The sequence below is a fragment of the Bos mutus genome, chromosome 3 (genome assembly GCF_027580195.1).
Source record: "Bos mutus isolate GX-2022 chromosome 3, NWIPB_WYAK_1.1, whole genome shotgun sequence".
Taxonomy (NCBI): domain Eukaryota; kingdom Metazoa; phylum Chordata; class Mammalia; order Artiodactyla; family Bovidae; genus Bos; species Bos mutus.
This window is the reverse complement of record NC_091619.1, coordinates 57,026,568-57,044,246: the sequence shown is the minus strand read 5'-3', so window position 1 is coordinate 57,044,246 and position 17,679 is coordinate 57,026,568. Positions and strand designations below refer to the sequence as shown.

At 43.5% G+C, this 17,679-nt stretch overlaps 1 protein-coding gene across 1 annotated transcript in view; it reads right to left on the bottom strand.

Annotated features, from left to right (window-relative positions):
* Positions 1 to 1,089: 1,089 nt before the first annotated feature.
* Positions 1,090 to 17,679, bottom strand: part of MCOLN2 (mucolipin TRP cation channel 2) — a 68,023-nt gene continuing 51,433 nt past the window's right edge. The window contains exons 12-14 of the mRNA XM_070367765.1: positions 9,849 to 10,055; positions 7,927 to 8,048; positions 1,090 to 5,512 (exon numbers count right to left, since the gene is read on the bottom strand). Coding sequence (XP_070223866.1) covers positions 5,476 to 5,512; positions 7,927 to 8,048; positions 9,849 to 10,055 — 366 coding nt within the window. The 3' untranslated portion in view covers positions 1,090 to 5,475. The remainder of the gene's footprint in view (positions 5,513 to 7,926; positions 8,049 to 9,848; positions 10,056 to 17,679) is intronic.

The window sequence follows — 17,679 nt, the reverse complement described above, 5'->3', positions numbered from 1 at the left end:
GAGACAGTAATGACCACAGCCCACAGGCAGCAGGTGATGAGTCAGTTACTGCTGCGAGGCAATTAGTGCTGCTAGAAGAAAAAATTGCTTTCATTTAAAATTCTCTCTAAACCCTATGTATCATGGCTCATGGGATAATTTATGTATCATTAGAAACTAAGAAACATATCATGGTAACAAATTGTCTCTTCCATCCACCACAGCTGATAGCTCCCAGGGGTCTTTGGAAAATCAGAGTTTTGCTGTCCTTGTTACGTCAGCTGGTATGGAAATGTTTTGTGTGTGCCCATTATTTTCTCATTCACTTCCTGGTTCTCTGGCAGAGAGATGGCAAGAAAAACACTGGCCATCAATTTCATCCATTGTTTTGCAGCCTCATTTGCTGTAAAGAAGCCCCTGGTAGAACAGCCATGAGTTGTATTATTTTCCCTAACAACTTGAGTGTCTATTTTGAGATTTGGTTCATCCTGAAGTTTTCCCAGTGCTATTATGTTATTTTCTCCAATACATAGCACGCTGAACAATTCTACAGCTTCCCATTCAAAGACCGTCTTTCATTCTAAATGTAAATGGCTGCAAAGAGCTTGGAGAAAGTGCTTGATTGTCCAGTGGGAGGAGCAGGTCCCAGAGGACTTTGTTGAGCCAGGTTGGAAGCCACATAGCAACTGGGCAAACATGCTTGAGTTTAGAAGAACCACCTTAAGTCGATTCTCTGTCAAGGGAAAAACATGAAGTGGAAATTTGGAAAATGAGACTCTTCATTGCTGGGGAGAAGGGGGTGTGCAGAGAAAAGGGGCAAGGTGAGAAGTCCAGTTCCAAAATGCCAGTGTGACATGGAAACAATATTAGCCAATATCACCAACCACAGAAGTTTAATCTGTGAAACAAGATATGAGATGAGGAGCCACCCCATAGCCACTTATTTGCAAAATTAGAGGCTGAAAAAAATGATGCATCCGAAATTCTGTTAAAAACTAATTCCCATTCAGCTTTATTCTTTCCTTTCATTAAATTTCAATTGTTTTGAAGAAAAACTACAGTGCTAGCCTTTTCCTAAAAGGCTATGCTTTAATCATTGTTAGTCACTAAGTTACCCAGTCCAATCAGCAGAATTTGCTGCATCACTTGTGAGGCCCCATGTTCAAAAAATATTGAAGTGGGACTTCCCTGGTGGTTCAGTGGTTAAGACATCGCCTTCCAATGCAGGGGGTGCAGGTTCAATCCCTGATTGGGGAGCTAAGATCCCACATGGCTCGTGGCCAAAAAACCAAAACATAAATCAGAAGCAATATTGTAACAAATTCAATAAAGACTTTAATGATGGTGCACATAAAAAAAAAATCTTTAAAAAAAATAGAGAATTTCAAGACTATCAGGGAAGAACATTAAACCAAGCATGAAGTCCTCTCAAAAGGACAAATCACACAACCAAGAAGCTGCGTTTTGTCAGTGTTAAGGGCTCAGAACCTCTCAAATAGGAAAAAAAAAAAAAAAAAAATGGGAGAGGAGGCAGAAGTGTTCAGCGCTCCTCTAGTACCAGTTCTCATTGTCATCGTTCACTGTCCTTCCTATGATGCCTAAGATCCGGAAGCCGTGCTCAGGATTTTGTCTTTGAGGTCCTCAATCACCCTGTCACACAAGAGCTACTTTCTGCATGTTCCACAAGTATGTGAAATTCTAGATATTTGTTAGAGAAAGATTCCACACCACTGGAATACTGTGGTTGAGATATTTAAACTTCAAGTCAGGGGTAGAAAAATAAAATTTGCTCAAATTACATGAAAATAAATGTGGAACTAGAGAGTAGCAAAATGCAATCTAGTTATCCAGTGTTGCTGGAAAAGGCGGCCACCACACATTGAGTGATTCAGATAGCTGGAATCGGACCTCTAAGCATCACAGCTCCTTATATTGGCTAGAGCAATCCATGGCCAAGACCATAGTAGGCACTTGGGGAACATACTTTCCCAATGACTAGGGACCCTGAACCTCAGAGACAGTGCTGGGCTGTTTTTACAGGGAGGCCTCAGGAACCGCAGGGTGTCTGGCTAGTAATCAAGAGATTGGGTCACTGTGCTTCTCATCAACCTGAGATGCTGAGCTGAAGCCTCCTTGGGAGAGGGTGAGGGGTGGGTCAGGCACCCCTCCCACGATTGTTACAATGTGAGCCTTCAGCAGGGGCTGAAAGAAGGAAAACCTTCCTGAAAGGTTTTTAGGAAAACCTTTTCCTGAAGACCCTTTCTGGCTTTTTCACATTTGTTACATCAGATCAGCAATAGCTGATTTGTACTGCACACCTTCTGACAAATTTGGTTAAGGCAGTGGGCTCCTAGCTGAGGATGGGTATGGGCGGGGGTGGGGGGGGTAGGGGGGGGTGGTCTCAGGGTGAAGGACTGAGGATTTGTGACACTTGTGTACCTCGGGGACCTTTATCCACCCATCCTACTGACAGCTTCGCCCCGAGGGCCGGGCCTTTAGGCTGTTGAGGTCCACAGGCTCCTCCACAACTGCTTGAGCTTTAGACACTGAATTGATCTTTGCCCCCAGGACAAAGATGGATGTGCGTATCTACTCACCTAGAGGCCTAACAAAGTTCACCAAAACTGGTGAGCTCTCTTCAAAGTAAAGATCTTCCTGGCTTGCCCAGGTGATAGATTTGTACATGTGTAGACCATGCAAGAAAAGCTTTTGAAAGACCTAATATTCACTGAGCACTTATAAGTCATGCCCAGTTCTACTCACTTTACATTTGACTCATTTAATCCCTGCAATCCCCACTTTACAGGTGAAGAAACCAAGGCTGGTGTGACCCGTCCAAGGAGACTCAGATAGGAGGAGGACAGGGACCCTGGCAGACTAAATGGCTTAACATCTTCACTCCCCCATGATCCCATGGAACCTACTTACTAATACAAACGGGCAGAAAATAAAAACTAAGAATGGCTCAGGTTTCAGTGTTCAACGTCAGGCTTCGCATGAATTACCTGACTTAAATGCCAATCCCACGGTTTGTTGAGGTTTCATCACTTAGAAGCTGGAAGTAACTTGCCCAAGCACCAAGTACAGGGTAAACTGGGATTTTAGCTGTCTAGATGTGGTATGGACACATGATGAAAGTGTGGGTGCATGGAGAGAGAAGTGGGGGGACCAGAAAAGTCCTGGGAGGGGCTTGATGGGGAGGAGCAGGAGACAATGAGGGAGAGTCCTGTAATGAACGTCCTACTTAATTAAAATCTTACTCTTCACCAGTAACTTTAAAATAGTTGACCCCTAAGATAGTTCAGGTATGAACTAAATCTATGCATGAAGTGATCTTAATCACAAGTCATTATCATAAATATTTATTAATTCCTACAAATTAGCCCCTCTATCTCCTTCACTTTGCCTTTAAGAAAGTGAGCAATCCCTTTTGAAGACCAGATAGTAAGTTGATAGAGATGTGATCTGAATTTTTCACTAGGTAGATGTTAAAAAACAGTACATTTAAAAAAATTAGTAGTAGTTCAATGAAGTGAAAATCACCCATGACCTTTCCTTACCAGCCCAAGTCAGTAGGCCTAAGAATGTTACATCAGGCTTTGAGGAAATCACTGCAAGCCATGGAGGTATGTTCTATAAGAACTGTGATCCCATAATGAAACCAAGAGGCAGAAAGAATGAGTCTCCTAACTTTCAGTGAACTCTCCAAGTGGAAGCGTAGGAAAGGAAAGAAAATGGTTTGTCCCAGATATGTCTATTCGCAGAGTTATAAGAAAATATTGTTCAATAAAATCCAAATAGATAATAGAGTTGTCAAGGTGACAATTGTTTAAAAGCTTTAAAAAGAGAGAAAACAATGTTTCTACAGACACAGGGTAACCTTGAAAAAAGATTTTTCTTCCTGAAAGTGTTTTGTTCAGCTGGAGGGAAAAGAAATAAAAGGAAACATGAAAGCCAATGAAAGAAAAACATGAGCATGGAAGACCATCATTAATCTTCAATTCAAATTGTATAAAAGGCATTAATAGCAATTCTATTCAGAGATAAATGATGTACTGGGGGTATATTTGGGGTGAATAAGTGAGCTAATTGCACAATGATTCTGCATGGGGATGACCCTAGAAATACGGGTTGCCACTGCCACTGCCAAGTCGCTTCAGTTGTGTCTGACTCTGTGCAACCCCAGAGACGGCAGTCCACCAGGCTCCCCCGTCTCTGGGATTCTCCAGGCAAGAACACTGGAGTGGGTTGCCATTGCCTTCTCCAATGCATGAAAGTGAAAAGTGAAAGTGAAGTCACTCAGTCGTGTCCGACTCCTAGCGACCCCATGGACTGTAGCCCACCAGGCTCCTCCATCCATGGGATTTGCCAGGCAAGAGTACTGGAGTGGGTTGCCATTGCCTTCTCCGAGAAATACGGGTTAAATAGTCTTTAATTTAAAACTTGAATGTAACAACATTTTTTTTGTAAGTAAAGAAGTTTATAACTAAAATGATAAGTTTAGCAAAGTATTTTGTGTATAGACCTGAGTTGTGTCTGACTCTTTGTGACCCCATGGACTGTAGCCTGCCAGGCTCCTATGTCCATGGAATTCTCCAGGCAAGGATACTGGAGTGGGTAGCTGTTCCCTTCTCCAGGGGATCTTCCCAACCCAGGGATTGAACCCAGGTCTCTCACATTGCAGATTCTTTACTGTCTGAGCCACCAGGGAAGGCCAATAGTTCCATATGTTGTGATAAAAATAAATTTAATTTATTTTGGGAAAAAATACCACCTTCCTTGCTTGACAAGGGTAAATTCCCACCACAGTGGAGTTCAGGTGTTAAAATGAGTGACCACTGCTGTAGTATAATGTCCACATGTCCTGGGTGTACAATCAACAAGGAGCATAAGTGACAAGGTGTCCAAATGACTGTTTCCAATTCTTCCCACTGACTTTACCAACAGTTTCTTCAGATCACTCTGAGAAGACCATAGGAAAACATAGGCCAAGAAACGTCCACTGCAAGAGGCTTTTTGTTGACTTAAGTGTAATTTTTACATGGCTTAATAGTTCTCCAGCATTGAGTTTCTAGGTTGGTATTGCAACCAATTTCTGTCTTGTGCAGACCATGGATCAAGAAATGTCTTCTAACCCAAGAATCACTTTTAAGACAAACCCATATTTGATGATAAACTCACATCTTCAAATACACAGCTTTAAATACCATTGTTTTACACACTCTGAAATATGACATCATAATTTAAAACACCAAGACAGAATTTCACTGCTCTATGACACTAATGCCCAGGAGGTGACTGTGGTCTATTCTTCATCATTCAAGTTTATAAAAAGGAACTTTGGAACTTCAGTTCTATTCAGCCAGCTGACAGTCAGTCCTCTTTCCCCATCCACAATCGGTATTTTTGGAAGTGCTGGTCCAAGCCATTTGGGGCTCCTCTACATTGTCATTCAATATGGAGACCTGAAACTTGATCATCATCAGCAGGAGGATTTTAGTTAATAAGTATCAAATGGTCATCACTTCTATTCCTGTAACAGAAAGGGGGAGAAGTAGAGAAAAGAGAGCAATAACTTAAAACTCTTTGAGATGGAACAGGAATACATGCTCTATCATGTAGGCATACATAAGTTACTGACATGCTGAGTGCAACATATAAGTGGAAGAAAAGGACAATTTACATTATTTGGGGTTTGACTAGATGCTTCTGGCAATTTTGAGGAGCTGTCCACCCTCCATCTCCATGGCTAGAACTGCATATTTTCCTCCTTCACTATGGTAGAGAAGGGGAAAGATTAACTGCATCTTCTCAAACCAGCACAGCCCTCCAGAGAACCAGACCAGAAGTATACCTCCCCATAGAACCAGAAGAGAGAAGCTACTTGTTCCACCCTGATGATACCACAGAGGGACCCAGAGGCTTGGGAAAGGTCATGGGACACATTCAGTAATTGGCAGGATCCAAAATGAAAACCCCAGTGTTCTGACCATCAGGCTAGAGGCTCTGTCAATTATTCAAGAGAGAATGAGTCTGTGGTGGTTTTGCCGCTTTGGTTAAAGAAGAGCAACCTGGCTGTGCTCTGCAGGAGGCAGAGCTGTGATACTTGGGTTGCGTGTCATGGGCATTGGAAAGGGGCTCAGATACCAACACTTGTGATGCCTTTATGGTTCTTCTCCAACATGTACTCTCCAGTCATAAAATGAGTCCTAGACTCATAGAATTAAGTCGTCTTCCTCAATTTTATTTCATTCTTAAGTTTCCAGCTGTTAAACACATCCAGGTATATTTAATTTTCAATGATTTCAAAACCATCACTTGTTCCAAGGCCTCACTACAACCCATTTCCCTCATTAGACCCTATGACCTTCACTGTTTCTGTGCAGGGTCCAGCCAGATCCCCCTGGATTCCAGGCTTTGATCCTATTATTCAGCTAAAACCGATCAAGCTGACTTCACCCATGGCCATCTTTGGTAACAGCCACTTCTGTTTCTATTTTTGATCTCCTCTTTTTTCAAAACTTTCAACATCCTGTTCTTCACTTGGTTTCCTTTGGTTGACCCTCCTGTTCTGCTAATTCTCTCATTGCTCACTATGAGCAGACTCTTCTTCGCACCAGACATACCTTCTCCACAAGCCTTAGTTCACCTTGGGGAAAACTGCCTGCTGATGTTGCTCTGTTCTCACCAGCCAGACTCAATCTTATCAATCAGTCCTGCAGTTCACTCTTTAAATCTTTCACTTGTTTCATATGGCTGCACGAGAAATCATCTAACAACCCTCTGGGGCTTTTTTTGGTACAAACCAAGGTCCAAAAATCAAGCACCAAAAGCCTATCCATTACTGTCCAGTGTTCACAACTATTTTACATTCTGAGATGACTTTTTTTTTTAATTTATGGTTAACTACAGATTAGAAAAGCAGCTTTCTAATTAGAAAAGGTACCTTATGTAAGGTACCCCTTAGGAGGCAGCTGCCTATTAAGAAAATTAATTTCCCTTTATCCCTGCTTCCATGGCAGCACTTTAATGCTCTGAGAGGATAAAATGTGATTGTAAAAACTTAACTCTTCTCAGAAGATCTCATTTCATATTTACTAGACATTATTTACAAGTGCTCCATCATACCATTTCAAATCCCAAGATGCAGTACGAATTGATTAACGAAAAATACATCCTGTGATTTTAAGTAGCAATTATGTTCTTCCTCTTCCTTCAGGACTCTGGTTTAGCGAATGCTTCTCAAAAGACGCAAGTCGGGGATACTTCTAGCTAACAACCCCATCCCTGACTTGCGATGAAAACAAACATGGGCACAGTTAAGATTTTCCTCATGTGTCCTCCATTCTGGTCCCCAACCCACCGTGTGGAGGTTTTGCCACTGAGGTCCGGACTATGTAAGTGCCCCGATGAATGGTGAGCAAAGAGCCATTGATCAATTGATTTGTGTTTGCAGCCAAGGACACACAGAGCCCCTCTCAAGCAGATTTTCTGCTCTGCTCAAGGAAGGTTACTTGAAACCTTCAAGTAACTGCATCTTGGGATTTGAAATGGTATGATGGAGCACTTCTAAATAATGTCTAGTAAATCGTGAAAAGGGGAAAACATCTTTGGCATTCCTGGAGCTACACCTATAAATGAAGGATTCTGATCTCTTCCTGTGGGCAGCCCACCCTCTTGCCTTCAGGGACATAATTCATGCCATCTCATAACAGGCTTTAACATTCCCAAGAGACTCCAACCATGTCCTGTACCTTTGTACCTTGTTTTATAAGAAACAATAGATTTCTAAAGCCAAGTGCAGTGGGAGGAAAGAAAGGAGGGCTGCATTGTTTCCTCCAATCAGCTGATTTCTGAGTGCAGCGTTTGCCCTGGGAGGACTCTTTGTTAAGGCAACAGAGCATCTCATCCTGGGAGCATGGAGACCTGACTCGACACAATACTGACCTCCTCAGACAGCAGATGCTGGACAGGAAGGCTGGTGACTCTTCCTGACACTTCTCTTTGCTACTACACTCCTTCAGGAATTCCTGAAGATCCGTGGCAGGAAACCCATTCTGTTGGTATTTCTTTAAAAAGTACACAATGTGGTTACCTTATTTATATAGCATGAGAAATTGCTCCCTTTGTCAACGAACCAAACCCACCTCTGCTAAAATAAAACTCTCCCACGTTGCAAGCTTGGATCTAAGAACTGATATTAACAATAATAATCAATCTCTGGGTCCCTTGAAAGCCAAGCCAGGGCTACCATGGGAACAGAGAGCCATTCGGAGGAAAACTCCAGAAAGCAAGCCTTAGTGGGGGAAGGGTTGTTGTTGTTATGGTTTAGTTGCTAAGCCGTGCCTGACTCTTGTGACCCCATGGACTGTAGTCCACCAGGCTCCTCTGTCCATGGGGTTTCCCAGGCAAGAATACTGGAGTGGGTTGCCATTTCTTTCTCCAGGAGATCTTTCCGACCCAGGGATCTAAACCCCATCTCCTGCACTGGCAGGCGGATTCTTTACCACTGAGCCACCAAGGAAGCCTAGAGGCATGTTAATTAAAGAGTGAAGGAAATAGCAGTCTAAAGCTTTCGTGTTCACTGCAAGCCCAAGAGAAGCCTCCCCTTTCCCACACTGCCCATGTGGAGTTGGGCTGGGAAGTTTTATAGAAGCTGGTCGCTTAGGGAGGTAGAAGGCAGTAGGTTCCTCCAAGCAGACACAGAGACTCTGAGAGACCCCTCCCCTCGTGTTCAGTGAGATCATCCACCAGGTCACCAAGGCTTGGCACCCTCACAGGGACACTGCCACATCCAAGGACAGCACCCACACTGCGCAGGCCTGGCTCCTCTCCCCATGACCAGCCCCCCTGCAGCCAACCACCCATTCCTACAGGAACATGTGTCCCCTTCTGCGCAAAATGCTCAGGAGTATTTCTAACGGACTGGCTTCTTCTGGGATAGTCTGAGAAGGTTCAAGAAGAGGACAACACCATAGGACATGGACATGGAATCCCTGGTTGCTCAGATGCTGGCCCCAAACAGGGTGCTGGCTCCAAGCACGACCACCTGCTGTGGAGACATCACCGCCCGAGTTTACAGGACTTCCTTCATGCTACAGATCAGTTAAATGGACCCAGTCTGAAAGGACACAGGGTCCACTGGGTAGCTTAGGAAGGTAGGAGGCTAAACAGCCACAAAAGCCTTAGATTTGTAACTTAAAGGAAACCTGCATCACACGAGTGGCATCCAGTGTTTGAGGGGTGCCCACATCTGGACAGTTGTCAGGAAGATGGTCACCCCTTATCACTGAAACTTAGCACTCAAAGCCGAAGTTCCAGGACAGGCACGTACGCCTGTAAGCACTAAGATCCACAGCCCAACTACCTGATTTACCAAATTCAGCCCATCCTTACGGGCTTCCCCTGTGGCTCAGTGGTAAAGAATCTGCCTGCAATGCAGGAGACAGGGGTTTGATCCCTGGGTCGGAAGATCCACTGAAGGAGGGTATGACAGCCCACTCCAGTATTCTTGCCTGGAGAATCCCATGGACAGAGGAGCCTGGTGGGTTATAGTCCATAGGGTCACTTAGAGTCATACACAACTGAAGCGACTTAGCAGGCAGGCAGGCCCATCTTTACCCATTTCCTTTCTCTTTTCCACTATACCTCCAAACCAGCCCACCCCAATCTGGGCACCAAGGACAATGTCCTAAATGCATATTTAAAATGAACCCCCAGCATCTAAAAAGTTTCTTTTCTACAAAATCTCAAAAATCTAAGTAAAACTATAGTATTTTAAGTAAGTAAAAAACTATAGTATTTTCCTATGTTCCAATCTATACAGAATTTGCAATAGTTTTTGGTAGGAAATAATGATAACTGCTTACCTTAATGGTGTCATAAGAGTCTGTAATAATTGCAATGAAAAGGCTGAGAATCATGTATATGAAAAGGCTGATGAAGGAATATAAATACAGGCGACTGAACAGCCACACCAAGTGGCTCTTCTGCTGGATGTGAGCAAAGGTCGCATACATGTCATCACCGTTGACCAGAGAAAACAGACACTCAGCAACCGTGTTCAGATTTTCAAACTGTGGAGGAGGGAGACCAAAAGTAGTCTGAGATATGCTAGCCAATGAAGTAGAGAAGTATCTAGTTAGCTGGTTTTGTTGAAGACGTTGTTGCTGCCATTCTTATTACAATTAACATTCACTTTAGGGCACCTGGAATACCATGCATTGCAAATTGTTACTCAAAACTCTCCTCTACATTCACAAAGATAATTTCTTGGCACCTCTCTGTTTTTTCCCTTTGCACTCTTTCTGTTGTTGTTGTTCAGATGCTAAGTCATGTTTGACTCTTTGCAACCCCATGGACTGTGGCACCCATGCTTCCCTGTCCTCTGTCTCTCAGAGTTTGCTCAAACTCATGTCCATTGAGTCAATAATGCCATCCAACCATCTCATCCTCTGTCACCCCCTTCTCTTCCTGCCTTCAGTCTTTCCCAGCATCAGGGTCTTTTCCAATGACTTTTTATATATTTGGGATCATGTCACCTGACAATTTTGGATCAGATTTTTCTTTCTTTTCTACTTAACACAGTCTTGTATTATTCATACCCAGAGATGATTTGCTGGAAATGTCAACTGTAACTATTTCCCTTTCACTGGACATCCTAATCATGTTTGCTCTTGTAAAGAACAATGCAAATCACACTTCTCGGCACTGAGTTTTTTCCTATTATTAGGTCTCAGTATCAACTTTTTTTTTTTTTTTTTTTTTGGCCATGTGTGGTCTTCACTGTTGTACTGGCTTTTCTCTAGTTGCAGTGAGCAGGGGCTGCACTCTAGTTGCGATGTGCAGGCTTCCCGTTGAGGGCTGGGAGCTCCTCCCATTCTAGGCTCCTCTCTTGCGGAGCGGGGGCTCCCCCCATTGTGGAGCAGGCTCCTCTCTTGCCCCCCATTGTGGAGCGGGGGCTCCTCCCATTGCGGAGCGGGGGCTCCTCTCTTGTGGAGTGGGGGCTCCCCCCATTGCGGAGCGGGGGCTCCTCCCATTGCGGAGCGGGGGCTCCTCTCTGGCGGAGCGGGGTCTCCTCTCTGGCGGAGCGGGGGCTCCCCCCATTGTGGAGCGGGGGCTCCTCCCATTGCGGAGCGGGGGCTCCTCTCTTGCGGAGCGGGGGCTCCCCCCATTGTGGAGCGGGGGCTCCTCCCATTGCGGAGCGGGGGCTCCTCTCTTGTGGAGTGGGGGCTCCCCCATTGCGGAGCGGGGGCTCCTCCCATTGCGGAGCGGGGGCTCCTCTCTGTGGAGCTCCCCCATTGCATCCTCCCATTGCGGAGCGGGGGCTCCTCTCTTGCGGAGCGGGGGCTCCCCCCATTGCGGAGCGGGGGCTCAGTAGTTGTGCTGCATGTGCTTAGTTGCTCTGCAGCAGGTGCGGTCTTCCCAGATGAGGGATCGAACCAGTGTCTCCTGCATGGGCAGGCAGATTCTTCATCACTGAGCCACCAGGGAAGCCCACGATTAACATTTTAAGGCTAAAATCTGCTAAACTGCTTTCTGAAAGAACTGCAGAGCACCAGCAAAGGTGGAAGGGCCAGAGACAGAGGCTCAAGAAAATTGGTTTCTTTGTAGCCTTTCCAACCATGGATTCAGATAATTTTCGAGCCTTAAAAGCCCAAGATTACCAGAGGTGGGAAAGTGCATTAGGATGAATGATCATGGTGTGTCTTCTGAGGGCTCCCCCGCTAACAGTGGACTGGCCACTGCCAAGAAACCTAACACCTGTGGCGGAGCTGGGTGGGCTGCCTAAGGAGTGGCCCTCAGAAGTCAGGCCTGAAAGCCGAGGTGCTCATCAGTGAGAGGAGGAAGATAAATTTGCTCAGTGAATATGGAGGGAAAAGGTGCAGAGCCTAAGGAGTGGTTGGAGAGTGAGTATGTGCTGTGCTCACAGAGCCTTGTCTGGGCTTATAAATATTTCAGACTAATCCCGCCTTCCCTGGAGAAGAGTGAAAACTTGAGAAGAGGGATAGGATCTGCTCTCTGTTTCCGTGGCACGTGAAGATCTCCTAGAATGAGAAGCTCAGGGGCCAGGGTGCCAGTTGGACAGAGTGCAGGGGCCCAGAACTGCAAGGAATCCAGAGGAAAGTGGGGAGAAAGTAAGCCCAGGAGGGTGGGGGAGGAACCTCGGATGGACTCTGTTCCAGACAAGGCCAGTTTAAGGGGCGGGTAGAGGCAGGGACAGGAGGTAATTAGCAAGAGGCTGACTGAACACCTGAAGCCCTGGGGGCAGAGCTGGGCAGGGGCTGGTGTGGAATGCCCCAGGAGGCTCGCAGCTCCCACCCGGCTTATGTGCTTGACCACCAGCTGCCATATCCACAGAAAGTAAACAGCAAGTGCTTAATGAATGAAGTCTCTGAGGTCAGAGAGTTAAACATTAGATGAGTGTGAAAAGTTTCTATGTGAAGAATGATAATGAGTTAATAGGCAAAAGGTGATTAAAAGTTTTCAGAAATGCAGATACAACAGGTTGCTGTAAAGCTGAAACAGAACCTATTCTGTCCTTAGCGGGAGGAGGGACCAGTACATCCATCAAGCCAGCGTGTGTGGCTGTGGGGACAAGTCCCTGTGAATGTCTCTGGGACATTTCCAGTTCGGAGCTGTGTTATCAATATGGATTCACATGCAACACAATAATAGCTCCCACCAGCTGAGCCCAGAAAATGGGCTTCCCTTCCAAATTTCTCTATCTCTGTCTGCCATTGCAGCCTCCTACCAGAAAAAGATTACTCCAAAATAATCAAGTGCTTAAAACTATGTGTTGTTTATATGTGAAATCTAAAATACAACACAAAAGAAACCTATCTGTGGAATAGAGACATAGAGACTGTTTTCTATGTCAGACAGACTCACTGACATAGAGAACAGATTTGTGGTTACTAAGAGGAGGGGGCTGGAGGAGGGCTGGAGTGGAAGGTTGGGGTTAGCAGGTGTAAGCAATTATATATAGAATGGATAAACAACAAAGTCTACTATATAGCACAGGGAACCTCGATAAACCACATGGAAAAGAATATTTAAAGAAAGAATCTATATATATGTATAACAGTCATGTTGCTGTACAGCAGAAATTAACTAACACTGTAAATCAACTATACTTCAATTAAAAAAAAAAAGCAGTGTGTTGAATGAATTTCTTTTTCCTGCTCTGCTCTCTAATAAGGTTTGTCTGTTTGTATGGTGTTTCTCTAACCCACTCTTTCTACCCCCTCTCTGATGTCACACTTAAATATTTATTACAGAAAACTCCAGGGAAGTCTTTCTCACTCCAACCTCTTTGGCCTCCAGTCTAAGCTGCAGTAAAATCTAAACTTCAAAGAACATAGCCTTCAGATCGTTTCTCTTGCTTAACAATAATGCAAAGTCTGGAGGCAAAGTAAAAATCCAAACCAAGAACCCTGGAGTAAGTTCCTCGTTTATGGGGCCTCATGCCATCCCTTGAATGGCAGTGTCAAGATCGTGTGTCTGCCTCCTCTCACAACACCTGGGTCACCTCTCTGGGATTTATTCTCTTCATCTGGTACATCCGTCATCGTCTCTGTCCAATGAAGCCAGTGTTGAAGGGCTATTTCAGTCTTACATCAAGACAGACTGCCCTGGCAGCTCTAATTTGTTCTCTATAACAGTAAGAACCACAGAAGAAACTACTGGTTTCTAATTGTTGTCTGCATACTTCTCTGTACCCCAACCAGCTAGCAAACTCCCAGTCCATGACAGATTCACGGGGTAAATTCTGTAACCAAGGGAGAGCATACGGACATACCCCAAATAAGAATCATGCCCATGGCTTTGCTACATCAGCAACAACTCTGAAGACGTGGACTAAAGTCACTCTCCACAGAGATCTGGAGGGAACATCATTGGAGCAAATCACTTATTAATATGCAGATAATTTAATAATAAGACAGGCAGTTCCCAGAGTAACTAGTTTCCACCCCACCACTGGCCTTAAGACAATGTGGTTCAAGTTGGTTTCTATGAACATCGATTACAACTCTGATAGCACCATTAATAATCCATATTCCTTGGGACTTCCCTGGTGGCACAGTGGTTTAGAATCCACCTGCCAGTGCAGGGGACATGGGTTTGATCCCTGGTCCGGGAAGACTCCACATGCCAAGGAGCAACTAAGCTCGTGTGCGCAACTACTGAAGCCCATGTGCCCTGGAGCCCTCACAAGGCAGCAAGAGACACCACCACAGTGGGCAGCCCGAGCACTGCAACACAGAGCAGACCCCACTTGCTACAGCTAAAGAAAGTCCGCGAAAAGCAATGAAGGCCCAGCAGAACCAAAAATTAATTACTTAAAAAAATTTTTTAATCCATATTTCTCAGTTTCTCTTGGAAACTGGCCAATTCTTTCTTTAGTGTCAAGAACGTCCAGCAGTCTGTGTTTCAAGTTCCAGAACTGCGAGTTGGTGGGCACAGTGCAAATTCATCCCTTAGTTTCCTGTACAGTTACTTAGAATCAGTTTGGACATAATATGCATCTCAGCATTTTTTATCTCCCTCTTATATTTAGCGTTATTTATCTCCCTCTTCTCTGGGCACGTGAGATTTATTTTAACCTACCAAAAAGTTAAATAGAGACCTAATAAGGTAAGTAAATGGTACATACTCTACCATTTCATACCATAAGAAGTGGCTGTGAGCTAGTTTCAGTGGCCAAGATCCACAGTATAAGTTAGCTTTAAAAATACCTAATGTGAAGAACAGTATGGAGGGTCTTTAAAAAACTAGAGTTACCATTTGATACAGAAACCCACTCCTGGGCATATATCCAGAGAAAAGTCTAATTCAAAAAGATATATGCATTCCAATATTTGTAGCATTTACAACAGCCAAAACATGGAACATGGAAGCAACTCAAATGTCATCAACAGATGAATGGATAAAGAAGATTTATATATATATATATATATATATATATATATATATATATATATAATGGAATATTATTCAGCCATAAAAAGATGAAATAATGCCATTTCCAACAATATGGATGGACTTAGAGATTATCATACTAAGTAAGTCAGACAGAGACAGACAAATATCACATGATAGCTTATATGTGGATTCCACTTACATGTGGAAACTAAAATACAATATAAATGATCTTATTTACAAAACAGAAATAGACTCATAGACATAGAAAATAAACTTATGGTTACCAAAGGGAAAAGGGGAAGAGGATAAATTAGGAAATTGGAATTAACAGGTACACACTACTATATCGGAGAAGGCGATGGCACCCCACTCCAGTACTCCTGCCTGGAAAATCCCATGGATGGAGGAGCCTGGAAGGCTGCAGTCCATGGGGTCGCTGAGGTTTGGACACGACTGAGCAAAACAAGTAGGACCTACTATATAGCATAGGGAACTGTATTGAATATATTGTGATACCTATGATGGAAAAGAATCTGAAAAAGAATATATATGTGTGTGTGTATGTATAACCGAATCATTTTGCTGTATACTTGAAACACTGTAAATCAATTATGTTGTTTAGTTGCTAAGTTGTGTCCAACACTTTTATGACCCCATGGACTGTAACTCACCAGGCTCCTCTGTCCATGGGATTTCCCAGGCAAGAATACTGGAATGGGTTGCCATTCCTTCTCCAAATCAACCATACTTCAATTTTTAAGAAATAGAGATTAAAAAAATACCCAAGGTAAAGAGAAATAAGGTCCTAATGTGCCTCCAGGCTACAGATGCATTCCTAGGAAATTTCTTTGGTTCTTACAAGTTTGTAAGTCCCCAGAAAGCAGGTACTGCTATGTCTCTGTTTCTCGTCATTCAGCAAACTTGCTAAGCCCTTACCATGTTCTAGGTACCACACTTGACATGAGGAATGCAAAAAGCAATAATCCATGGTCCCTGTCCTCTAAGAATTTGGGCTAGAAGAATCTGACAGTGTTGGGGGCACAGTAGATGCTGAATAAATATCAAATGGATATCTCCTCAAAGAGTCTCCACAGGCTCCAGGCTACCACAGTGAAAACCCAAGCATTCGTTCCACAAATGATCATTGTTCAATTGAGTCAAAAAGAACTTTCATGTGAATGAAAGCACAAATTGCAATGGCTTATGTCAGAGAGTGACATAAAAATTTGCTTCAAGAGTTGGTGCTAAGAGTCTCATGTAGCATTCATATAAAATGTTTTAACCAGCTAATAGTTGTTTTGAATAAGAAAGGTGCTTGGATAAAACCGGAGGCCTTGAAAGCAAGAAGGTATAACTCTGGTGCCACTGAAATTTTACCCATGGCATCAGCGAAGACCAGTGATTTTTCAATGCTTTGTCTTTTCATTTGAAAAATGGGGACAATAAATGCAAGACTGCGGTATATTCCTCAGAAAGTACTCTGGAAATGTCAAAGCCACGTTACAATTATGTTCTTCCAGTCCTCATCTTGAATTATTAAACAGCAACAGGCTCCAGCCCACCATGCTCACACATTTTGAAAGGGCGTTGCGCCAATGTCCATTAGTGCTGGAGTAAACGTTGGCAGGACACTTGTATTTTTATTCTCTTTCAGTTGAGCCATTGAAATCTATGTCTAACAGGAAACCCAGAAGCTAAAATGTGGGATTCCTGCTGCCAGACAAGCATCAGGGTGAAATTCCGGTTTTTCTGATATCTTCTCTTTAGAGTTTTTTGTTTGTTTAAAGAGCGATTGAGCTTCTACACCCAAGCTAGCTGTGATTCTAGAAATTCTAGAAAATGCTCACTATGGTGCCGTCCGGCTTTCAGGCAATACTTGAAGGTCTTCTGATTCAACAGATAGTGACTGACTGGCAGAACCTGACATTTTTGACCATTTGGATTGGTTTGGAGAGAGATGTGCAGGGGGAGTAAACAATTTTAACTGTAGACCCAAAGAAGAAGCAATATGGAGAAGAAAAAACTGAAGTCCAAAACCAAAGTGAAGGTTTTCTCTAACTATTGAGCAGTGCAGCCACTGAATTAACTCAACTCTGTGTTTTCCAAATAGATCAGCTTGGTTAGGAATGGGAGATAGAAGCCATAAACAGACCTGCTATACAACCCCAGAGATATAGTTCTTATCTCTCTACTCCTCCAGGGGAGAAGTGAGATTAACTAAGAGACATAAGTCAAGGGGTGAAACATCCAATATCGCAGCACCAGCTCCGGGTGACTATGGAACATCTGAAGAATAGCCAGTCCAGGCTGACGTGTGCTGTCAGGACAAAATGCCCACCAGATCTCAAAGACTCGGTGCCTAAAAAAGGAATGTAAAATACCTCAATGTTTTATATTGAATACAGGCTGAAGTCATATTTGAAATATATTGGATTAAATAAAATGCATAATTAAAATCAATTTCATCCATTTCTCTGAAAAAAATTTTAATGTGGCTACTAGAAAAAATTTAAAAGTACAGACATGGCTATCATTTGTAGCTCTCATATTTTTCTTGGATAGTGCTGATCCTCTGGACTCTTTGAAAGGACAGAACGGAAGAAATGAAAATACAGTTAAGACTCACAAAGCAAAGAACACCATTTTTCACAAGGTAACCTTGACACATATTGAAAGAAAGAAGACTAATGACTCGGCTTTCCTCTCATGGTCGATCCACTCTTGAGTCAGACTAAATGCTCTTTTGTAATGATTTGTTCTAGGTAATGCCAAGAA